At 40.4% G+C, this 26,446-nt stretch overlaps 1 protein-coding gene across 1 annotated transcript in view; it reads left to right on the top strand.

Annotated features, from left to right (window-relative positions):
* Positions 1 to 17,411, top strand: part of get1 (guided entry of tail-anchored proteins factor 1) — a 30,030-nt gene extending 12,619 nt beyond the window's left edge. The window contains exons 3-5 of the mRNA XM_060905743.1: positions 6,839 to 6,906; positions 10,709 to 10,823; positions 13,742 to 17,411. Coding sequence (XP_060761726.1) covers positions 6,839 to 6,906; positions 10,709 to 10,823; positions 13,742 to 13,815 — 257 coding nt within the window. The 3' untranslated portion in view covers positions 13,816 to 17,411. The remainder of the gene's footprint in view (positions 1 to 6,838; positions 6,907 to 10,708; positions 10,824 to 13,741) is intronic.
* Positions 17,412 to 26,446: the final 9,035 nt, after the last annotated feature.

The following is a 26,446-nucleotide window of genomic DNA, read 5'->3' as shown; positions in this document are numbered from 1 at the left end:
GAGCAGTGATGTTTTGGGACTGTCGCTGGGCAACACGGACTTTCAACTCCCTCCAAAGATTTTCTATGGGGTTGAGATCTGGAGACTGGCTAGGCCACTCCAGGACCTTGAAATGCTTCTTACGAAGCCACTCCTTCGTTGCCCGGGTGGTGTGTTTGGGATCATTGTCATGCTGAAAGACCCAGCCACGTTTCATCTTCAATGCCCTTGCTGATGGAAGGAGGTTTTCACTCAAAATCTCACGATACATGGCCCCATTCATTCTTTCCTTTACACGGATCAGTCGTCCTGGTCCCTTTGCAGAAAAACAGCCCCAAAGCATGATGTTTCCACCCCCGTGCTTCACAGTAGGCATGGTGTTCTTTGGATGCAACTCAGCATTCTTTTTCCTCCAGACACGACAAGTTGAGTTTTTACCAAAAGGTTCTATTCTGGTTTCATCTGACCATATGACATTCTCCCAGTCCTCTTCTGGATCATCCAAATGCTCTCTAGCAAACTTCAGACGGGCCTGGACATGTACTGGCTTAAGCAGGGGGACACGTCTGGCACTGCAGGATTTGAGTCCCTGGCGGCGTAGTGTGTTACTGATGGTAGCCTTTGTTACTTTGGTCCCAGCTCTCTGCAGGTCATTCACTAGGTCCCCCCGTGTGGTTCTGGGATTTTTGCTCACCGTTCTTGTGATTATTTTGACCCCACGGGGTGAGATCTTGCGTGGAGCCCCAGATCGAGGGAGATTATCAGTGGTCTTGTATGTCTTCCATTTTCTAATAATTGCTCCCACAGTTGATTTCTTCACACCAAGCTGCTTACCTATTGCAGATTCAGTCTTCCCAGCCTGGTGCAGGTCTACAATTTTGTTTCTGGTGTCCTTTGACAGCTCTTTGGTCTTGGCCATAGTGGAGTTTGGAGTGTGACTGTTTGAGGTTGTGGACAGGTGTCTTTTATAATGATAACGAGTTCAAACAGGTGCCATTAATACAGGTAACGAGTGGAGGACAGAGGAGCCTCTTGAAGTTACAGGTCTGTGAGCGCCAGAAATCTTGCTTGTTTGTAGGTGACCAAATACTTATTTTACCGAGGAATTTACCAATTAATTCATTAAAAATCCTACAATGTCATTTCCTGGATTCTTTCCCCCCATTCTGTCTCTCATAGTTGAAGTGTACCTATGATGAAAATTACAGGCCTCTCTCATCTTTTTAAGTGGGAGAACTTGCACAATTGGTGGCTGACTAAATACTTTTTTGCCCCACTGTATGCGCAGTATGCACTGGTGATCAGAAAGTCTACGTCTCGTGCATTCATGAGACTCAAGTGTAATGTTCAGAACTGTCAATCACTTCATCAACCATGCCTTTTAATTTATCATTAGATAATTCCTATAAAAGGTGTGTGTGTGTGTGTGTGTGTGTGTGAATGGTTGAGAAGAGAAAGCCTCTATAATAATCCGGTAGAAGGCAACAGGAAACCATGACTGTAACGTTCCCGAGAAACTCCGATGGACGTCACCTGCCATCAGGCAGAAAGCTAAAGAAGAATTCCTATAAAATGTGAAACTTTATTGTAAGGAAATTAAGGTCAACTCAGGGCGGCACGGTGATGAAGTGGTTAGCACTGTCGCCTAATGGTACGAAGGTTCTGGGTGCGTTTCTGGGTAGCGTTAGCATGTTCTCCCCGTGTCTGTGTGGGTTTCCTCCAGGTACGCTGGTTTTCCTCACAGTCCGAAGACATGCAGATTAAGGAAAATACCCAGCCACTGGGGTTGCACAAGTTAGTGCATGCTTAGTGCCAGTCCCAAGCCTGGATAGATTGGAGAGGGTTGCGTCAGGAAGGGTAGCTGGTGTAAAAACCTATTCCAAATCAAATATGCGGAACAGATCCTTTGTGGCGACTTCTAACGGGAACAACCGGAGGAGGATGATGATGATTAAGGTCAACTGAACTTCAGTGTTTAAAAAAAAAAAGAGAATACTTTTTTCTGAAAATAAATTGTGGAGAGTTTGGAACCTTTCCCATTCACTAACATGGAAATGGGTTAGAAATTGAGCTGCAACCAGCCACAAGATGCCTCAATTTTGAATCCCTGTCGGGGACGTTCCTGGGACGGAGGATGCAGTGTTTCTGAAAAATATTCTCCAAAAATCAAGTCGAAGAAGTCTTCACTTTTTGTTCTGTCTTCACTTAGTCTGTATTTTTTTTTTCCCTTAGGTACCGACTAATCAAAGTGGACTTAAAGCTAGACTGCCTTTCAGATTTTTCAAGTCTAGGTCATAAAAATAATTTTCCCCGACACCTAATTATTTTTATTTAGTGGCCCGAAAGCTACTGAATTCGAATCACAGACTTCCAGTTTTATTAGTTTTTTAAAAATAGAACAATTAATGAATCTCCACTATTTTTTCCTGCTTCATCATGACCCAATACAAGATACTACGTCATGCATCACGTAGTGGGCTTTCCCTGTTCGTGCAAGGCATTGTGGGATACAAATTTGAAACTGGAGAGAAAAATGAAGGATATGAATAAAACGTGAAAGACCGACTACAGTAACGGAAAGCGAGAAGAAAAGACGTTATGTTATATACCAAGGAAAGGAAACGCAGGACCAAACTAATAAATATCGGTGATCAGCTGTTCGTTTAGCGACAGAATGATGGAACTGTCAGTGCACGCTCAAAGGTAAGCATGCGCATACAGACTTCCTCTGTCTGCTTGACTGCGTAATGCACACAATTTCATGCACATTATTTGCTTGGGAAGCCCCTCAAATTAAATGACTTTCCAGCCATAGAATGGCCTTTTTTAAAGATACAGAAATAGGGTGGCACGGTGGTGTAGTGGTTAGCACTGTCGCCTCCCGGCAAGAAGGTTCTGGGTTCGAGCCCAGTGCCTAATGGGGGCCTTTCTGTGTGGAGTCTGCATGTTCTCCCCGTGTCTGCGTGGGTTTCCTCCGGGTGCTCCGGTTTCCCCCACAGTCCAAAGACATGCGGTTAAGGTAATATGACACGGCCTTGGGCTGAGGTGCCCTTGAGCGAGGCACCTAACTCCCAACTGCTCCCCGGGCGCTGTTAGCATGGCTGCCCACTGCTCTGGGTATGTGTGTGTGCTCACTGCTTCAGATGGGTTAAATGCAGAGAGGAAATTTCACAAGTGTGTGATGAATAAAGTCCGTCCGTCCATCCATCCATCCATCCATCCATCCATCCATCCATCCATCCATCCATCCAAAGATGACGGATTAGAATGATTAATACGTTAATCACCGTGACGACTGCTAGTAATTTTCTCTTCGTCACTGATGAATTATGTTCGTCAATAACCCTGGGAATGGGGCAGTACCACTGAGCTCGATATAAAATCTGGAGAGCTCATAGCCTATTCCCTGCTGGAGAGACGAGTGACGCCATCTGGCTGCCATATTACCACTCCCATCGCGTATTTGGCTTGTGTGTTAAATCGTGGTATCTGATCAAATTTGCCCCAAGAAAAGTATCTCCTGACTTTTTTTCCCCCCTTTCAGTACCTCCTCTTATTTTCTCAACGCTATCCCCATGCCTTACATATCTTTATAGCGCTGCCCTTCATTGTTTTTTTTTTTCCTTTTCCAGTTCCTCTGATCATATATATAATTTTTTTTTTGAATGGCTCTTTTTTACAACTATAATTATTTCAGCGGAGATTATTTCAGTTTTTCTCTTTCATATATTAATTCTTCCTTATATAAAGGCAGAAGAAATGTATGAAAAAGAAAGGTTACATATAATGTAATAAAATATATTTATTTTATATTATGTATTTTTTTTATATATATATCAATACTCACAGGTGAAATGTCCGTCCACAACCTTTGACCTGACGATTTGTACAGTTCACTGCTGCACATGTAGGCATTTTTCTTCTAATTTTTCTCACCAACTACATAACTTTGTCCAGTTTTGTGTAGCTTCCGGTAGTCTAAATGACAGTTCCGCTCTGTGATGGGAGTGGTAAGATGGCGGCCAGCTGGCGTCACTCTGACAAGCCTATGAGCTCTTCAGATTTTATATAGAACTCAGTGGGCAGTACTCACAAAAACAGAGCTCAAATCCCCGAATTTGAATTCTGGAATTCTGATCGATTCACATGGGATAAGCGATCTCTGTATCAATAAATCACAGACATGACTATCTTTACGACATAGTGCATGATTGTCACACTCAAAATTCTACTCGTACTACATCCATCTTATTTTAATAGAGTATCGCCCTTTATAATAAACACTTGTTGTCGGATTTGTGGCGGTGCAAATTGCATCTGCTCATTTGGCAGATCACATGACCATAACGTCGTGCCATGTTATGTACGGTGGAGTCGCAGCACGGTAGAGCGCAGACAGAAAAGGCTACCTGAGGTAGTGTTTGAGGTCAACCAATCAGAGCATACCGAGCATTTGTCCTTCATCTGTCAAATTTGAACATCATTTGTCAAAGGTGATAGAATTTTTTTTTTCATAGGCATCATTCCTGGTTGTTCGGAAGCAGAACATCTTGTAAGAAATCACGACGTAAAAACGCCAAATTAATCAGCTTTGCCTCTAATATTACCTGAAATGACAAATGGCAACTATTGATCACAGTTTATTATGAAGTCATTATGCACTGCCAAAACGCTATAAGCGAACATATTTCTTCTAAGATCCATATTAAATATTATATATAAATATGTTATTTACCAGCTGGGAGGTCCGTATGGTGAAATACCGTGACCGAGGTCTTGAAAGTACTGAGCGAGGCCCTCTGGGCTGAGGTCAGTATTCAAGGCCGAGGTCACGGTATTTCACCATACGGACCGACCTTAAGCTGGTAAATAATATATTTATTTTTTTCTTTACCAAATTCTAACAGAAAACGAGAGCGCCCTAAAGGGAAAACCGAGCCGAGCCGCCATTTTGAATCCTCATTCACAGCTGTAATGAAAATGGCTTCCTCCTCGGTATACAAGTGCACTTCCATGGCAGGAAAAAAACCCCTACATTTTGTCGCCTATGTAGTCCCCTATTTATACAAATAGGAGTCATTCAGGATTCAGCCATGTTTTTGCTCGGCGTTAGCAACAGTTACAAGCTTTCTCCTGAAATGTTTTCTTTTATTTCTTCTTCCTCAGGGTAGTAAAACTCACTTTCGCTGTGAACACTGCCGTTATCACTATCCATGATGTAAAATTAATGCTATTCTCCTGAGAAATGCGAAAATAAATGTTGACAAAAATTGCTACTATGTTTGTTGTTGTTGTGAACGAGCGAGTCGCCAGAGGTCCGTAACTGGGGTCCGTACCGTAGGATACGGACGCGCTCGCCAGCCAATCAGAGCGCAGGATTGGATCGAAACCGGACTGCGAAAAAAAAAATTATATTATCGTTCAGTTATTTAAGTGTTTTTTTTTTTTTTTGCTAGATGTAGTGTTGCTGTAACAGAAATCCAGCTGAGGTAAAATTCTAACCGCTCAACAGCATAAGCTAACTTACACACAAATCGGTGTTATCCCACAGAGTAGCTGGCTATGTAAAGCTGTAGGCTTACTGTAATGTTACCAAAGTGTCAGTAATTTGTATAATTTGTTGTGATGTGTAGCGGATTACACATTTTGATTAAGGTTACTCATTTAGGTGAGGTTGTCAATACAGCTATGCTACAATTTAGGCTATTGGAGATCGAGAGTCATTTGTATCCTCAATAATAATAATAATAATAATTCGCCATACCTTGAAATTGCTTGGATTGAAGTAAACTGTTAATTTAAATAGTGTTGTGTGTTTTTTTGTATATTTTTAAATACATTGTCCATTACTAGTAGCATAGATGGTAATTAATTTAACTTTTTTTTTCGCGGTCCGGTTTCCATCAAATCCTGCGCTCTGATTGGCTGGCGAGCGGGCCCGTATCCTATGATACGGACCCCGGTTATGGACCTCTGGCGACTCGCTCGTTCACAACAACAACAAACATAGTAGCATTTTTTGTCAACGTTTATTTTTTATTTTTTTGAAAAGAAAACATTTCAGGAGAAAGCTAAAAACTTGTAACTGTTGCTAACGCTGAGCAAAAACATGGCTGAATCCTGAATTACTCAATTTTGTATAAATACAAAATTAGTTTTCTATTAGAATTTGGTAAAGAAAAAATATATATATATTATTTACCAGCTTAAGGTCGGTCCGTATGGTGAAATACCGTGACCTCGGCCTTGAATACTGACCTCGCTCACAGTATACGGACCTCCCAGCTGGTAAATAACATATATATGTTTACTTTCACGGGTTGAAAACATCTATTTCAGCTAGCCTACAATTTAACAGTCTATACATCTAAATCATGTACCCATACCAGAGATTTTCACATTGTCTTTAATTAACGTTAACCTAAAGCAGTTGCAGAATCGGCCTACAGTGCACTCAGTGAGGAAGATCCCACTTTTTATGCAATGCATGATCAAAATGCATGAAAACCAGGAATGTCCCCCCCCCCTTTTTTTTTTTTTTATTACAAAGATGAAAGCATTAGATGTTTTAATAATATTTTCACCACCGAACCAAAAATGTCCCTGGCTTTCTTCTCAGAAATCTGGTCACCTTATTATATAGGGGCCTAGAAATAGTGCAGAATCTTGAATGTTAAATATTCAGGACATTTGATAATTTACTTTCTTTTGTTTGAAATATTTAAAAATTTAAAAACTTTTATTTCCAATTTAAAAATATCCACAATTTTCAGTGTGTTCTCAGGTATTTGGATCCCACTGTATCTCTGTGTACTTAGATTTTTCACTTTTTTTTTTTCCTGTTATCCTTGTCATATAGTGAAATCAAGAACGGCTCAGCAGGCTAAAATGAAATGGATTGTCAACATCATTTTCTACATTCTTCAAGTAAGTTATCGGCATCTTTTATTCCTGATTTGTTGCTCAGATTGGGACTCCCTAAAGTGAATGACGCATGAAATGGAATGACGAATGACAGCTAGTGATTTGAACAATAAATGGTCCCTTGTCATTCAGATTCTTATAAATGGAATAACAATTGAAATGTAGGTGGAATGACATGCTTTCAGCTCATGAAATGGAATGACATTGTTTCTAAGTGGAATGACATACTTTTAGGTTATGTTGTCAGTGATATCACCTTTTACAAATGGAATGACAGCGTTTCCAGGTGGAATGACATACTTTAAGCTAATGTTATCAGTGATATCCCCTTTTACAAATGGAATGACAGTGTTTTTAGGTGGAATGACATACTTTGAGGCAATGTTATCAGTGATATCACCTATAACCTAACCCTAACCCTAGAAACAATGTCATTCCATTTGTTAATTTGATATCACTGATAACATTGCCTCAAAGTATGTCATTCCACCTAGAAACCTTATCATTCCATTTGTAAAAAGTGATATCACTGGCAACATTAGCTCAAAGTAAGTCAATACATATAGAAACCCTGTCATTCCATTTGTAAAAGCTGATATCCCACCAAGCACCCACTTATCTTATCCTAGGGAGGTCTAAAACGAAAGATTTCAATCGTTATTCCATTTGTAAGAATCTGAATGACAAGGGACCATTTATTGTTCAAATTTACTACCTGTCATTCGTCATTCCATTTCATGCGTCATTCACTTTAGGGAGTCCTCTCAGATTCTGTCGAACCACACATGATTATTGGATTCAGAATGTTCAGTTTTAAAGATCGAATTGGCTTGTCCAAAAAAGAGACCAAAAAATGTAAAAGCAAATATAAATAGTTATGAACTGTTTTCAGTAAAAACACACACATCTTTGTTTACAGCATGAAATAAGTAAATGATTTGAGACTGTGCTAAAAAGATACAACTCTCAGAAAGGTGACCCTTGAAGCCACAGAGAAATGAGTATAATTTGCTTCAGAATGTAAAAATCCGTCTGTGGTTTGCAGGCTTGTAGTACTCGAGTCCAGGACTCGTGCCCTAATTTTAAGGACTTGTGACTTGACTTGGACTTGAGCGCTGATGACTTGGATTCGAACTTGTGCATTAACTGCATTTGGACTCGTAAATTGGAGACGAGGACTCGGAATTTTTCTTTATTTTCTGTAACATGCCCTGATAATTTGGCATAAGATATTTATATCTACATTAATTTTTATCCCCCACCGGCTGAAAGGCCCGAATGGAGATCATGTTGTGACGATGTCCGACCTGGGAAGTTTCTGAAATCAACTCCTGTCACAATTTTTGGAGGAATTTCACGAAACTTGACAGGATTCTTTGTTATATATCCGTAATACGCATATTACAATTTCGTTCAATTCAGTCGCATTTTACCAGAGTTATAGCATAGTTGCCAGCAGGGGGTATTGTGCTGTCAGAGCATTCTTGTTATACTAACTTCGTGCAAGAGAATGCATATTTACCTGTTCATACGTCATGTTCAGGAGCAAACTAATGTTAATGGTGCTAAAATGCCAGGAGAGAATGCCCCTAGGATTGTCTGCTTTGCTTATACAGACTTCTTGTGCAGTGGGGAAAAAATGCACTGCTATGTGTTCCATATGTACAACCCCGATTCCAAAAAAGTTGGGACAAAATACAAATTGTAAATAAAAACGGAATGCAATAATTTACAAATCTCAAAAACTGATATTGTATTCACAACAGAACATAGACAACATATCAAATGTCGAAAGTGAGACATTTTGAAATTTCATGCCAAATATTGGCTCATTTGAAATTTCATGACAGCAACACATCTCAAAGTTGGGACAGGGGCAATAAGAGGCTGGAAAAGTTAAAGGTACAAAAAAGGAACAGCTGGAGGACCAAATTGCAACTCATTAGGTCAACTGGCAATAGGTCATTAACATGACTGGGTATAAAAAGAGCATCTTGGAGTGGCAGTGGCTCTCAGAAGTAAAGATGGGAAGAGGATCACCAATCCCCCTAATTCTGCGCCGACAAATAGTGGAGCAATATCAGAAAGGAGTTCGACAGTGTAAAATTGCAAAGAGTTTGAACATATCATCATCTACAGTGCATAATATCATCAAAAGATTCAGAGAATCTGGAAGAATCTCTGTGCGTAAGGGTCAAGGCCGGAAAACTATACCGGGTGCCCGTGATCTTCGGGCCCTTAGACGGCACTGCATCACATACAGGCATGCTTCTGTATAGGAAATCACAAAATGGGCTCAGGAATATTTCCAGAGAACATTATCTGTGAACACAATTCACCGTGCCATCTGCCGTTGCCAGCTAAAACTCTGTAGTTCAAAGAAGAAGCCGTATCTAAACATGATCCAGACGCGCAGACGTCTTCTCTGGGCCAAGGCTCATTTAAAATGGACTGTGGCAAAGTGGAAAACTGTTCTGTGGTCAGATGAATCAAAATTTGAAGTTCTTTATGGAAATCAGGGACGCCGTGTCATTTGGAATAAAGAGGAGAAGGACGACCCAAGTTGTTATCGGCGCTCAGTTCAGAAGCCTGCATCTCTGATGGTATGGGGTTGCATTAGTGCGTGTGGCAGGGGCAGCTTACACATCTGGAAAGACACCATCAATGCTGAAAGGTATATCCAGGTTCTAGAGCAACATATGCTCCCATCCAGACGACGTCTCTTTCAGGGAAGACCTTGCATTTTCCAACATGACAATGCCAAACCACATACTGCATCAATTACAGCATCATGGCTGCGTAGAAGAAGGGTCCGGGTACTGAACTGGCCAGCCTGCAGTCCAGATCTTTCACCCACAGAAAACATTTGGCGCATCATAAAACGGAAGATACGACAAAAAAGACCTAAGACAGTTGAGCAACTAGAATCCTACATTAGACAAGAATGGGTTAACATTCCTATCTCTAAACTTGAGCAACTTGTCTCCTCAGTCCCCAGACGTTTACAGACTGTTGTAAAGAGAAAAGGGGATGTCTCACAGTGGTAAACATGGCCTTGTCCCAACTTTTTTGAGATGTGTTGTTGTCATGAAATTTAAAATCACCTAATTTTTCTCTTTAAATGATACATTTTCTCAGTTTAAACATTTGATATGTCATCTATGTTCTATTCTGAATAAAACGTGGAATTTTGAAACTTCCACATCATTACATTCCGTTTTTATTTACAATTTGTACTTTGTCCCAACTTTTTTGGAATCGGGGTTGTAGAAGAACTATTGAGGAGACGACGGGGACGACCTCGAACTTCAATCGTCATTTGGCAAGACTCCACCCAGAGAAGGAAGTGACACGCTATGTTCATTGCTCTGTTGATAGCAGGGCTTGCTGACTAATGAACTCGCTAGTGTTAACCCTCTCTCATGTTATTTGCCCTGTTGATAGTGGGCGGGGTTTGCTGAAGCTTTTTACCTGTAGCCTATTAACTAAAATGGCGCAGTCAAGCAGTAACGTTAGTCCAACACAGCAGCAGAGACGCTTTCACATAAAGGCAGCAACGGCCACCGTCAAATAGTGCAGATGGAGTCTTGTTCTCGGACTCAGCTCGGATCAATAGTGGACTCGACTCGAAATTTTCTTTAATGACTTGAACATTGGGACTCGAGACTGGACTCGGACTCGAGGTTTAGTGACTCAACTACAACACTGATGGTTTGTCATTACATTGTAGTAGTAAATGTAGCTGCAGTGTTGCCTCATTGGGTGCGAGTTTAATGCTGCTACACTGTTTGCTGTTTGATCCCAGGGTGTGCTCATGATCTCCCTTATCTGGAAGTATTATGCAGACCCAGTCACTGTGGTTCCCAGCAAGTGGATTTCACCACTGGAAAGACTTGTAGCTTTTCCATCTGGAGTTGCAGGTAAAGGACACGGTTGATTTTTATATACAGTATTCTGCAAAAGTCTTAGGCCAAGTTTACATTAGACCGTATCAGCGGATCATCAGATTAACGTTTTTAAAACGATTAGCTTGCACACAGCAACACCAATACACGATTCGCCTGCACACAGCAACGCCAATACATGGATACGCTCGGCTCCGCAGGCATCCTGCGCTCCAAATCACTCCGCCCTGAACAGCGAGTGCCCTCTGGAGGGTGCGCACTCCGGCCCTGCGCAGCTCACAGAGCACGCGAGTGAAGCGCACGAGCAATGATTCGGGACTGAGCTGCTGTGTGTGTGATCTCAGCGCAGATCACTTACCACTTGCAAGTGGAAGGATGGCAAGCCTAAAGACAATCATAACTACACAATGGGCAGTATTTGCATCAGTATTTGTAGTATTTTCATACTTTTATACTCTTTAATGAAAGGTGATACAAGGCGGAAGTCCGCGCCGTTTTTCAGCAGTTGCGTCACATGACCAACGCCAGCGAATCAGGAAGGTGGATGTCACAGTGACGTTGTCCAATGACGACGCCAGCTAGAGCTCAGCACAGCGTATCCGCGTATTCTCAATGTTTACACAGCACCGGATCAGACACGATCTGGATTGAATACGTGGACGCTGGCGGATTCCCGTTTCCCGGCGTTTCCAGGCGGTTTAATGTAAACGGACAGTGCATCCGCGAAGAAAACAAGACAGATACGGTCTAATGTAAACTTGGCCTTAGGCACATGTATAGAAATGTTGTAGACCAAAAAACGGCTGAAAAAATAATCAAACGAAATGTTTCATCATTAAAAAAATATTATAAGCAGTAAGCCATAATAAATTAAACGGTCAATATTTGCTGTGATACGACCCTTTGCTTTAAAAAAAATGGTGGTTTCAGGAACAGTGAGTGCAGTTTTATAAGGAAATGAGCTGTAGGTTTTTCTGAGCATCTTCCAGAACCAAGCCACAGTTCTTCTGGACACTTTGACTGTCGCACTCGCTTCTTAATTTTGCACCAAAACCCAGCAGCCTCCATTATGTTTTCTTTTTTAATCTGAAAAGTGCTCTCTTATGTAATATGCTGCTCAGATACAAACTTTTTTTTTTTTTCTGTAACATTTAATTTTGTGCTGGAAAACTAACGTTTGGACTCTAAAATGTTTTTGTACTGACTCGGTAATGTGGAAGTCATAAAATAGAAATCTATAACAAAGTTTGTGTGTGTGTGGGGGGGAAAGGGGTGCCTAAGACTTTTGCACAGTACTGTATGTAACGATTATTCCACGAAATCGAGTCGTACATGAGCTGATGGCACCGAGTTGGCTATAAGCCATGTACGACGAGATTGAGTGGAATAACTGTTTTATTCTATCCAAATTCACTGGATTTTGAGAAATGGAACATTTTTTTCATTTTTTGCAAATTCGATAAATAAAAACTTTACACAAAACGTCCAACAAAATCATTTCCGCTTAGATCGTAAACAAACCGGTGAAATGACAGGAGCAATTTGTGGAAAATGCTATAATAATAATAATAATAATAATAATTCTTGAAAAATAAAAGAGATGTTTTTACGATCAAATACTTGTATTCCATATTTTGTTGCCTTTTTTGGGGGGGGGGGGGGGGTTGTTTTCGAGGAGAGGGTTTTTTTTTTTTTTTTAATTTAGTCCTTGGTTGGTTCAGCAGCACACTCCGTCATTTTGTTTTTCTCTGCTCGCGGTATATGAGCTGATGGCCTAGTAGTAGAGTAGCCAATCAGACTGCACGATTGCTCATATCCATTGGATATCTCATCTCATCTCATTATCTGTAGCTGCTTTATCCTGTTCTACAGGGTCGCGGGCAAGCTGGAGCCTATCCCAGCTGACTACGGGCGAAAGGCGGGGTGCACCCTGGACAAGTCGCCAGGTCATCACAGGGCTGACACACAGACACAGACAACCATTCACACTCACATTCACACCTACGGTCAATTTAGAGTCACCAGTTAACCTAACCTGCATGTCTTTGGACTGTGGGGGAAACCGGAGCACCCGGAGGAAACCCACGCGGACACGGGGAGAACATGCAAACTCCGCACAGAAAGGCCCTCGCCGGCCACGGGGCTCAAACCTGGACCTTCTTGCTGTGAGGCGACAGCGCTAACCACTACACCACCGTGCCGCCCTTCCATTGGATGTGGATAGAATAAATAAATTTATGAGGCGGATAATTGTTTTAGTATAAATACACAGGTGATTTATTTAAAAAAAATTATTTCAAACTTCAAAATCAGCATGTAAATGTAATAAAGGCGCAGCACTGGCTTGTCTCACTTATCTATGCTGAGTCACATAAAATACTTTTGTTTTGAAATCGATAAAATAAATCACAATTCCACCTTGGCTTTGAATAGTTTTAGACCAAACTTCGTAACATCTTTAGTGCTTTTCGGAACAGCATTTTCTTTCAAAATTTGTAATTCTTCCTCACTTACAGTGACGAAACGATCGGCCGCCATTTAATTGGGTCGCTGGAGGTGATTATCGTGAAATAATCCGGATTTCTTGTCCAATCGGCACGTGTGATTTCCTGTAATCACCTCCGTATTTGTACTAATTAGTTACTAAGCGATTATTAATTTTTGTTTACTTTTTTAAAGTCATCTAATGTAAAGTAACTGCAGTACTATTTGCAGGGGAAAAATGTTATTTTAAGAATAGTTTGTTGAAGAGGTTGTGCTTGCTTCTGTTCAATCAAGAAATTATGTAACTTAGCTGGGGTGCACAAACTTTTGCCTACAACAAAACTGGTGGGTTTTTTTTTTCTTTTTAATGCCTGAAGTGAAAAGAATCTGTTGCCAACAGTGAGTATATTTTTGTTTCACACAAATTGCATTTCTTTGTCTCGTTTTAGGTGGTGTTGGAATAACGTGCTGGTTGGTGGTCTGCAACAAAGTGGTAGCCATTGGCATTCATGCTTTTAGCTAATTCCCATTTTAAGGCATCTGTTCTTCAACTGTGGAAATTATTTACAAGATCTCACAATCATGTTTGCAAAACGTGTTATTATGAGAACTATTATTTCATTTCATTAAAGCCAAACTATGCAGTGTGTTTTAAAGACATTTACGCTACCAGTTTTCCCTCGTCGAATCTGAGGACGACGAATCCAGTCCCTTCTTTCGGTTGTGTAGCAAACAAAGTTGTAAATTTTGTCAGTTTGAGTATAAAATTCTACATCGCTTTTGAGGCTCATTCCACATCTTTCGTATACCATCAGTAGTTATTTAAAATTTTGTTTAATGTAAGGGGTTTTTGAATCAGTAAACTGTAAATACAGCTGTGCCTATTTATTGCACATGTGTGTGTATATAGATTGCCATCATTGCATTTCAGAAATAATTCCCGATAATTTACTGCTAATGGAATTAACATTCCTGAACACATGGTTAAAAAAAAAATAGTACTGGATAATGGAAATACTAGTGACGTATGTACAGTCATGTTCAAAATAATAGCAGTGTGTTTAAAAACGTGAGTAAAGCTCAAAATCCTTATAATAGTTTTTATTTCCATGCATTGGGAACAGTGCACATTATATTCTACATCAAAACATGAAGAAAAATGTATCAATGTTTTAATTACTTTACAGAAAATGAAGAAAAATGAATTTTGGGCTGTTCAAAAAAATAGCAGTGTCTGCATTTTTCATTACAAACTCAAATATTGACTGTATAAACTGAAAAAATCTTTAGGATTTAGCATTCCTGTGAATCACTAAACTAATATTTCGTTGTATAACCACGGTTTCTGAGAACTGCTTCACATCTGTGTTGCATGGAGTCGACCAACTTCTGGCACCTGTGAACAGGTATTCCAGCCCAGGATGATTTGAAAACATTCCACAATTCCTCTGCATTTCTTGGTTTTGCCTCAGAAACAGCATTTTTGATGTCACCCCACAAGTTTTCTATCGGATTAAGGTCCGGGGATTGGGCTGGCCACTCCATGACTTTAATTTTGTTGGTCTGGAACCAAGATGCTGCTCGCTTACTGGTGTGTTTGGGGTCGTTGTCTTGTTGAAACACCCATTTCGAGGGCATTTCCTCTTCAGCATAAGGCAACATGACCTCTTGAAGTATTTTGATATATACAAACTGATCCATGATCCCTTGTATGCGATAAATAGGCCCGACACCATAGTAAGAGAAACATCCCCATATCATGATGCTTGCACCACCATGCTTCACTGTCTTCAGAGTATACTGTGGCTTGAATTCACTGTCTGGGGGTCGTCTGAAAAACTGTCTGCGGCCCTTGGACCCAAAAAGAACAATCTTGCTTTCGTCAGTCCACAAAATGTTTCTCCGTTTCTCTTTAGGCCAGTCGATGTGTTCTTTGGCAAATTGTATCCTCTTCAGCACGTCTTTTTTTTTTAAACAGTCGGACTTTGCGGGGGCTTCTTGCCAATAGATTAGCTTCACACAGGCGTCTTCTAATTGTCACAGTACTCACAGGTAACTTCAGACTGTCTTTCATCACCCTGGAGCTGATCATTGGCTGAGTCTTTGCCATTCTGGCTATTCTTCGATCTATTCGAATGGTAGTCTTCCATTTTCTTCCACGTCTCTCTGGCTTTGCTGTCCATTTTAAAGCATTGGAGATCATTTTAGCCGGAGCAGCCTATTATTTTCTGCACTTCTTTATGCGTTTTCCCCTCTTCAATGAACGTTTTAATCAAAACACGCTGTTCTTCTGAACAATGTCTGGAACGACCCATGTTTCTCAGGTTTTCAGAGAGAAATGCATGTACAACATGTGCTGGCTTCATCCTTAAATTAGTGCCACCTGACCGACACCTGTTTTTTCACAGAATGAATGATCTCACTAATTGAACTCCACACTGCTATTATTTTGAACACGCCCCTTTCACTTAATTATTCAATTACACAGACTCAGGAACATGCATATCATGAATGTTGGATCTGTTGGTTTTCTACGACTTTACTACACCTACTGGTAAATTATTTGCCATGTAGTAATATAATTTCTACCAAAAGCAGTGATTGATCTGGTTAGTCATGTTGGACTGCTATTATTTTGAACACAACTGTACCTATGGTTCTATAAACACTGGATAATGGCCATGGATGGTGAATGTCACGTGGAAACCTTCTTGTGTGCATGGTAAGGTAGTTTAGGTAGCACATGTACACACTTCTTGGACATGCATCCATGAAGAGGAGACATTCTGGGGTCATGAGCAGGACTCATGTGGTCCACTTGCTGAATTCTGTGCAACATTGGAAGTCAGGGTGAACTACAGTGAGTCAATTTGCCATTGGCGAAGACATCCACCAGTGAGGTCTGCCAAACTTCTCCCAGGTCTGGGACACCACTCCTGGGTGCAGATGCCTCAACAGCATATCTGCCACACTGTGGGTGCACCCACCTTGTGACCTTTTTAGTGCAAGGCAGACAGCACCATCTAGCCTTGTGCTGTCTTGATGTTAAAATGGACCAACATATGGCAGTGTCTCAGAGCCAGAAAGGAGAACTGCTTTCTAATCTCACAGTGTGGTTGCCCACACTGCCTGCAGCCATTGAGAAAGGGTACATGGTGGCTTCAATGGGGCAACCCTTCCCAGGTGACTCCAGGAATGCTTTTTGTCTCCAGCGTACTAGAGATGAGGACACATCTCTGTCTGTGGTGCTTGGGGTTTCAGGTAACTGACTGACTTCTGGAAGCTATGGCTGGAGCTGCAGTCAGCAATCCTAACATCCTTAATGCTATAGATCGTCCCACACCACACCACATTGAGGTATTGCCAAGGAATTGCCAAGTCTGGGGCAGTTTGAGATGACAGCAATCTTAACGACTCTAGCTTCACACCAATGAATTGTGTGGATGTTTCATCTTTTTTTCTGGGTTCAGTGTGAGATAGAGAGCGAGTGTGTGTGTGTGTCAAGAGTCCCAAAGTCAGGGCACACAGGAACCCATCATTCAAATGTGGCAGTATCCTGATGCCTCCGGTCATTAGGGTGATCAGGCCACGTGTATGCTCATCCCAGACTTGTGGCTGAAGGAAAGATAATTGTTGGTTGAATGAAAATGGTGGTGAACGAGTCACGTGGTCACTTTGTGACTTTCTTGGGAGATTTCGGCATGTGCGCATACAGATACAGGCACGAGAAGGTATCCAAGTGATATTCCGCACCCCTGGTGGTCAAGAGGGGTGAAACAGAACCTGCTTTAAATTGATCGAATTGTGGTTGGATTTGATTTTTTTTTTTTTTTGCATTTAAATTAAATTAATTAAAAGTACAAAACTCAATTTGAGGAAAAGGTTTTCTTTTTAATTTAAATTGAGGAAATTTAAATCAGGAAATTAAATGAGAAAATACATTTATCATTTGTGATGATATCCATACAGTGTTCTGTATTTTCAGTTATTTGAAAGGGTAGCGTTAGTGCACTGTGAAAACAAAACGTACTGCACCCTGGTTTGATGTTTTGAATTTATTTGACTTTTTGGATGTCTATATTGATGATGATGATTATACTCATTTGTGCTTTATGATGTTCAGATTCAGTAAATAAACACAATGTCTGATCAAGAGCATTTTTATTTTGCATATTATTTGCGTATTAATATGCAGTTCAACAAAAATGAATTTAAACAAGGTTATATAAAAAATAAAATAAATTACACAGTCTAGGTGGTGTGGTGGTTAGCACTGTCGCCTCACAGCAAGAAGGTTCTGAGTTCAAGCCTAGTGGCCGATGGGGGCCTTTCTGTGTGGAGTTTGCATGGGTTTCCTCTGGGTGCTCCGGTTTCCCCCAAAGGTATGTAGTTAGGTTAACTGGCTACTCTACATCCACACGACAACGGCAACGAGATTTTATTAAAAAAAATATCGCGTCCACATGGGCAACGGATCAGTAAAATATCAGGTACATATGGCAACGCAACGCTTGCTGAAAACGATGCAATACACATGCCACACCTCTACGTGCGCTGTAAGACGGTCCCATCGGAGACACCAGAACAATAGAAGAAGTAGGACGCATGCGCATAAACCCATAGATTTACATAGAAGACTAGATGCCTCGTCCCCGTTGCCCGTCAACGAAGTCGAACGTCCACGCATGGCGGCCATCTTACCTCAGACAGCTGGCTTACCCATTACATTGTGTTGGTAGCGATATGTACTTTTCAGATGACCGTAACTTCCTCAAATTTCAATCGATATTCAAACGGTTTGGTTTGTTATATAAAAAAACCAAACAGAAGTATGTATTTATGATATTAATGATGAATAATCATTTTATGTTTTAAAAAAATACGCATAGCTCGGCGAAAATATTTCAGTATACTACAGACTGTAAGACAGGATGCATGCTGAAATTCCTATGCTGTGAGAAGCCCAACACTGCATACTTATGGATAACTGCGGCCTTAATAACCATACAATTTATTTCCAATTTTTAGTGAAAATATTTTTACATGTGATAGGGCTGTAGGGGAAGCTAAAGTTAAATAAACAGCTTACTCACTTCTGAAACTTCAGAAATACTTCATCCACCTCAAAAACCTAATGCACTCACATCATAGCATAATAACAAATGTAAACTCACATCATAGCATAATAACAAATGCACTGCCCGAGTAAGTAATAGTATAAAACAGTGACAGCGACTCACGGTAGTTTGTGACAAAAAAAGCATTTAATTAATCACATGTGGTTATACTTCCAAGGATAAAAAGATAACTTTACATTTACAAAAAGAACATTCAAAGCTGATTATCATGTCAAAGTCAATATATGTTAGCACAGAAGATTGAAATTTCATTTGACTAGGCTCCAATGTGCAGTTAAAATAAAACTAAACATACTGATATAAACATCTACAATTAAAACACACACAGACACACACATCAGCTTGTCATCAAAGTCAGTACTTTGATTTCCTGTAAATCATAATGTGAGTGCTGGGCTTGCGCAAGTCTTCATACCCCTTGTCTGTGGTAAGATGGCCGCCCTGTGCGGACGTTCTGGAATACGCGGTAAGGAATCTAGTCTTCTATGTAAATCTATGCATAAACCCCTTCTTCTACCCGGCGTGAAGCACTCAGGAACAAACACACAACAACAAGAAGAAGATGGCTGCGACTACGCGAGGAAATCGTGCCTTCTGTGTGTACAAATTAGTTTTATTAGTGTGCATAGTTTTATATAACTTAATTTTCTTATTGTGTGTGAACATTTTGAAAAACATTTTTATATAATTCATATAACTTTATATTGTGTGTGAACATTTTGAAAAGCAGTCTTATCCAATAAAAAAAGAAATTCAAGAAATGGTTCAATTACTTGTTTATTTAAAAGAAAAGCTGTATACAAAAGTGAATGCAATGCAGTGGTTCATACAAAACAGCGAGAGTGCTGCTTGTTCTAGTCATGTGGTTGTGATGTCATCGTAAACAAATCCGTTCTACTCATCCAGACGACTTCGCAACGGCGCCGTTGCCAGATTTTTCCACTCTGGAACCCGTTCTCAAAAAATTTCGTTTTGGGGCACCCAAAACGCCGGTGCCGTGTGGACGCCAGGCCGAAACGATAAACAATTTTATCAGATTCACTTGAATCCGTTGCCGTGTGGACAGGGCCTAAATTGCCCATAGGTGTGAATGTGTGTGTGGGGGTAGTTGAGAGGAGAAAACCTCTATAATATTCCAGTAGAAAGTAATGGGAAACCACTACTGTAATTCTTCCCAAGAAACTGTGATGGCTGAAGCAGTCAGAGCAGACCTGCCATCAGGCAGAACGCTAGAGAGGGAGGAGAAAAAATAATTCTATAAATAAACAGTATATTGATTAATCAGAATAAGCTAGGAGCTTTCACATGGCTTAACTTATGAAACTGTGGGATCTGTAGAATGACAATTATTAGTTAAAATTTATTTGGATTTGAGGTTTTAGTGCCAGCGTCTAATTTAATATCAATTTTACTTGACCAAACAGATTCTTCATCAAGTTGTTCTTTTTGCTATTGCTTGGCCTCACTATTGGCTGTGGCTCTTGCTTCATTGATGATGCGGCTGATGATGATCTGTACCAGTGTCAAGAACGGTGGGATTGGCTAAAGGTTCATTGGAAGCTTGGTTCAAATCTCACAGTTTTTCCATCAGCAGGTATCCCATTGTGTAGGTTCAGGATGGTCTCTTTAACTACGTCGTGCTGTTTGATCTTGACTGGGGATTTGGTGGCCTTGTTTGTTGATGGTGATTGAGTGATTGATTAAATTCTGGAAACCTAACTGGGGTGGGTTTCCCCAAAAGCATCACAGCACAAAGATCATCGTTAAATGGTCGAGCGAGCAGCACAATGAACACTATATCTCTCCTAGTTAAGACGCTCTTAGTGTTGAGGCTTTTGGGAAACCCGCTGCTGATCATTATTATCTTCTGAATTGGGCACCTCAAAAGCTAAGTCCTGAGTGAGACTGGTTGTCATTTCTTCCTGCTCTACATTATACTCCAGCTTATTCCATCAATGCCACTATTCCTTCCAATACCTAATAGGAAATAACAAGCAATCAATCGCATATTCATCACATCATGATTTCGAGGTTCCAAATTCAAGCAGTGGGGATCCTTCTGTGTAGTATAATCAGAATATTTTCCTATAAGAGCATGTCCTGAAATCTTTTATTCCTCTTATACCACAGCAATTTACCAATGATTACAGATTTTAACATCACGACATAGTTTTTTTTTTTTTTTTAACTCATTTATAGTTACATTTAATGTTGTGGTCCATCCTTGAGACAAATTATAGCAGCTATGAACAACTGTTCCCTCACCAGTATCGCTCTTTTCTTTCTTGAAATGAATAAGGCTGAAAAACTCCACGGCTCATGTTACACAGAAACTGGAAACAGAAAAGTACTGAAGACTTTCCCACGAAGGAAAATATTCTGAATGTTATAAAGAACTGGAACCCAGGACTAATTTAACTACAAATGTTAAATGTCTTTCAGAAATCTTCACACTATCAGCGATTATAGGTTTTCTCATCTCATTATCTCTAGCCGCTTTATCCTGTCCTACAGGGTCGCAGGCAAGCTGGAGCCTATCCCAGCTGACTATGGGCGAGAGGTGGGGTACACCCTGGACAAGTCACCAGGTCATCACAGGGCTGACACATAGACACAGACAACCATTCACACTCACATTCACACCTACGGTCAATTTAGAGTCACCAGTTAACCTAACCTGCATGTCTTTGGACTGTGGGGGAAACCGGAGCACCCGGAGGAAACCCACGCAGACACGGGGAGAACATGCAAACTCCGCACAGAAAGGCCCTCGCCGGCCACGGGGCTCGAACCCGGACCTTCTTGCTGTGAGGCGACAGCGCTAACCACTACACCACCGTGCTGCCATTATAGGTTTTACTTTTGTTAAATAATTTTCTTTTTTTATTAGACTTTTATTACACTACCGTTCAAAAGTTGGGGGTCACTTTGAAATGTCCTTATTTTTGAAAGAAAAGCACTGTTCTTTTCAATGAAGATCACTTTAAACTAATCAGAAATACACTCTATACATTGCTAATATGGTAAATGACTATTCTAGCTGCAAATGTCTGGTTTTTGGTGCAATATCTCCATAGGTGTATAGAGGCCCATTTCCAGCAACTCTCACTCCAGTGTTCTAATGGTACAATGTGTTTGCTCATTGCCTCAGAAGGCTAATGGATGATTAGAAAACCCTTGTACAATCATGTTAGCACAGCTGAAAACAGTTGAGCTCTTTAGAGAAGCTATAAAACTGACCTTCCTTTGAGCAGATTGAGTTTCTGGAGCATCACATTTGTGGGGTCGATTAAATGCTCAAAATGGCCAGAAAAATGTCTTGACTATATTTTCTATTCATTTTACAACTTATGGTAGTAAAGAAAAGTGTGACTTTTCATGGAAAACACAAAATTGTCTGGGTGACCCCAAACTTTTGAACGGTAGTGTATATGTTATAGAAGTCCTTGTGAATGAGTTCTTACTAAAAAGCTATTTCAACCCCAATTCCAAAAAAGTTGGGACGCTGTGTAAACTGTAAATAAAAGCAGAATGCGATAATTTGCAAATCATGGAAACCCTATATTTCATTGAAAATAGTACAAAGACAATATATCAAATGTTGAAACTTAGAAATGTTATTGTTTTTTGAAAAATATACTGTATGCTCATTTGGAATTTGATATCAGCAGCACGTTTCAAAAAAATTGGAACAGGGGCATGTTTACCACTGTGTTGCATCACCTCTACTTTTAACAACACTCTGTAAATGTTTGGGAACTGAGGAGACCAGTTGCTGTAGTTTGGAAAGAGAAATGTTGTCCCATTCTTGCCTGATATACAATTTCAATTGCTCAACAGTTCGGGGTCTCCTTTATCATATTTTGTGCTTCATAATATGCCAAATGTTTTAAATGGGAGACAGGTCTGGACTGCAGGCAGGCCAGTTTAGCACCCAGACTCTTTTACTATGGAGCCATGCAGTTTTAATATGTGCAGAAAGTGGTTTGGCATTGTCTTGCTGAAAGAAGGAAGGCCTTCCCTGAAAAAGATTTCGTCTGGATGGCAGCATTTTGCTCTGAAACTTGTAGATGTCATTCAGCATTAATGATGCCTTCCCAGATGTACAAGCTACCCATGTCATGTGCACTAATGCACCCTCATACCATCACAGATGCCGGCTTTTGAACTGTGCACTGATGATAAGCCGGATGGTCCCTCTCCTCTTTAGCCTGGAGGATGTGGTGTCCATGATTTCTAAAAAGAATTTTTACTTTTGATTTGTCAGACCTCGGGACAATTTTCCACTTCACCTCAGTCCATCGTAAAAGAGCTCTGGCCCAGAGAAGGTAGAGGTGTTTCTGGATATTGTTTATATCTGGTTTTAACTTACATTTTTGGATGCAGTAATGAATTGTTTTCACAGATGGTTTTCTGAAGTGTTCTTGAGACCATACAGTGATTTCCACTACAGACACATGTCTGCTTTTAATGCAGTGTCTCCTGAGGGCCTGAAGATCACAGGCATCCAGGATCAGTTTTCAGCCTTGTCTCTTGCATACAGAGATTTCCCCAGATTCTCTGAATCTTTGATTCTCTGAATCAAAACAGAACGTGAGGAGCCTTAGACAGGGAAGTGGTGGCTCAGGGGCCTCGGGCCGGTGAGTGTTCAGCCATGAGTTCCAATCCGCATCACCAAGCTGCTTTGGATTACACTGTCCGCCAGCTACGTAAATGTAGACTTGGACAATACAACTATACTGTAGCTATATAAGGATTGCATCATGCATCAATCCACCTACAGTGGCAGCCTGGACACTCTGGCAGCTCTTACCAGGAGGTGTCTCATTAGAGGTTTCCTCATTGTCCTTATGCACCAGTTCATCCTCGTTGCTCCTGTCCTTTGCTGGTTCATTTTCATCAAACTCCTTGAAGTGAAACCGTAAACACAAATAGAGTTGACAATTTCAGTTAAATGGCTCAAAGCAATTTGACGTTAACTTTACCCAAGTGTTCTTCTCAATGTCTTTCTGTGGGTACACTTATCTGCAGTGGGAGAGGAATTGTTTCTGGTTTTATAGACGACAAAGGTTCCATTTGAACTAATTTGGTCTCGTTTGTCCCTGGAAATGGAATCTGTAATTCACAAAGAGGTTATTCACATTTTCACAATTAACTGCAATGCACATACACTCACCGGCCACTTTATTAGGTACACCCATACACCTGTTGTTTCATGCAGTTCTCTAATCAGCTGATCCCCTGAGAGCAGCACGGTGCATAAACTCATGCAGATACAAATCAAGAGCTTCAGTGAATGTTCACTTCAAACATCAGAATAGGAAAAATTGTGATCTCAAAGTGGGACTTTCACTGTTGGTTTGAGCCAGATGGACTGGTTTGAGTATGTCAGAAACTGTTGATCTCCTGGGGTTTTCACACACAACGGTCTCTAGAGTTTACGCAGAATGGTGCGAAAAACAAAAAACACTGAGTGAGCCGACAGTTCTGTGGGTGGAAATAAACACCTTGTCATACACAGTGTTGGGGAGTAACGAATTACATGTAACGACGTTACGTAATTTAATTACAAAAAAAGTGTAACTGTAATTCGTTACAGTTACAACAGGAAAATATGTAATTCAGTTACAGTTACTTATGGAAATATTGAGAATTACAATTTTAGTTACATTTGAAAAACAAAAACCTTTGCGACATGAGCAAGGATATTTTTATTGCTTTGCGCATAATTTTGCCGTTTCCCGCCACGGCTCCTTGTCTGTCCTGGGTTTTCCTATCATGTTTGCCAACAGCAGCGCCACTCTGTTTCTGTGCTTGAGCACTACAGCAGCAAGAAGCGCGCGGTTCGGTTCAGTTCAGCTCAAGCAGCAGTCATGTCAGACGCCTTCAAGCATTGGAAATTTAAGAAGCATTTCATCTACATCACTGAAAATGGCTCAAATTTAACTGTCCAATGCAAGCAGTGTTTGCCGGCCATCAAGAAGTTGTCCACGTCGAAGCAGTCTATGTCAAACCTAAGGAAACATTTAGAGGTAAGTGCAACTCACTGGTTTATTTCCGATCAGAAGGCATTCATTTTGAGGTTGTAAGCACATTAACAGCAAGGTAGGCTATGCTGACGAAATATGTTGAACTACCAGCTCTAGAACAACTGACACCCACCTACATACCATCGTTGTTATTAATCCCAGTGGGCAACATAATATAATGATGTACGATTGATTCAATGTCATATATCACAACAACGGTTAAGCACACGTCGTTTCCCTAGTTAGCTACCGTACGTGCTAGGCTACTACCATTCACTTGAATGTGTTTATTGTTTATTGTATTTTTTTGTAATCAACATTCCATTGACTCTTAAATGTTCAATGACTGACTACCCATCGTCAGTCTTAATTCTTGATGGACTGTATTGTGCCATGTTTCATTTTACAAGCAAAGAGAAAAACAAGCAAAATAAAATGTGATGTAAAAGTCTCACTTTGGTTATTTATTACTAGATTAAAGTAGAACACTTCATTGTCATTGCACATGTATGAAGTAATGAAATGCAGTTTGGCATCTAATCAAGTGCAACACGTGCAGACTGCACATAATGCAGTATTTAGAGACAAAATGCCGTTATTTACAGCTAGTGTAAGTAAAGATGGTTATATGTGCAGAGCATGTATGCGCAGAGTATGTACAATGTAGTTATGGCAGTACAATGCACAGGGCAATGAAAAATAGCATGGTATAAATAAATGTGATGAATACAGATGGAATCATTATACAGGTAATCCTATACCACTGTAGATAGGGCTATACAGATGTGAATTGAAGAGGAACACTATATGGATGGTAAGGTGTGGATAGAGGGGAACGAAAGACTGGTCTTTGGGAAGAGTTCAATAAGGTGACCGCTGTGGGAAAGAAGTGGTTTCTGAACCTGCTTGTGTAGTCTGCAAACTGTGAAAACGGTAGAGCCTAGGGGAGGAACAGAAGAGTATGGCCCCTATGACAGGAGTCTGAGAATCACATGCACGGTGCAAGCATCTCTTATGGACCTCCTGTGATTGCTTGTCAGCAATTCCCTCTCAGCTTAGTACTGCTTTAAGGTTCACACTGTCGGTTTTCAAAAATTAAATGGTGAACATGGGTCAATATTCATTAAAACCTTAAAGTAATTAAAAAGTAATCCAAAAGTAACTAGTTACATTACTTTTTAAAAGTAATTGAAAAAGTTACACTACAATTACATTTTAAACAAGGTAACTTGTAACTGTAACGAATTACATTTTTAAAGTAACTTACCCAACACTGGTCATACATGTCAACCTTTGGTCAATCAAACCTGTATAACCAACCTCCAAAATATGTATTTCCCTTATAAAATCCGTATAAGATGCAAATTAAAATAATTTACCTAAAATTTGAATGATAATTAACAATGATGTATCCCAGTTACTTTTTATTCAATATTAATAACAATAAACCTTCAGAATGAATACAAAGCTCCAATGTTTGACAAAAACACAAAGTGTTATCAGCGTAGTTACGAAGGAAATACTTCGTTGTTTGGAGACAAGTTTCACCGAGCGGCTATTATGCACGAGACTTCATATTAGCCACAAAGTCAGGAAAATCTGTTCGTAAAATTACGTTATAATGACCAAATACAATGAAAAATATTTTTCCAGTCTCACCTGTGAAAGGTAATCCCATGTGATCTCGTTTGGACGGTAAACCTGTTGGTACAGTTAAACGCAGCACATGAATGAGGCATCTTTATTCTTGGCTACTGTCTAGACGCTATACCAGAGACGGTTGAAGAATCTCCACTTTGCCACATCCAATATGGCGGCGAGGATGACGTATGATTCTACGCAGAAGGCGGCGTCTATGTTTATATGTCGATGACTTCATGGTTGCCAGGATTCTCGCAATGCGGTGTGCGCATGATCAAAAGTGGAACGAAGTCTCGCTACCACAAGATAACGCGCGATTTCATAAGACTCTTTACTGGCTGTCTGT

This window comes from Neoarius graeffei, chromosome 23 (assembly GCF_027579695.1).
Source record: "Neoarius graeffei isolate fNeoGra1 chromosome 23, fNeoGra1.pri, whole genome shotgun sequence".
Lineage (NCBI taxonomy): Eukaryota > Metazoa > Chordata > Actinopteri > Siluriformes > Ariidae > Neoarius > Neoarius graeffei.
This window is presented reverse-complemented; position numbering and strand designations above follow the sequence as displayed.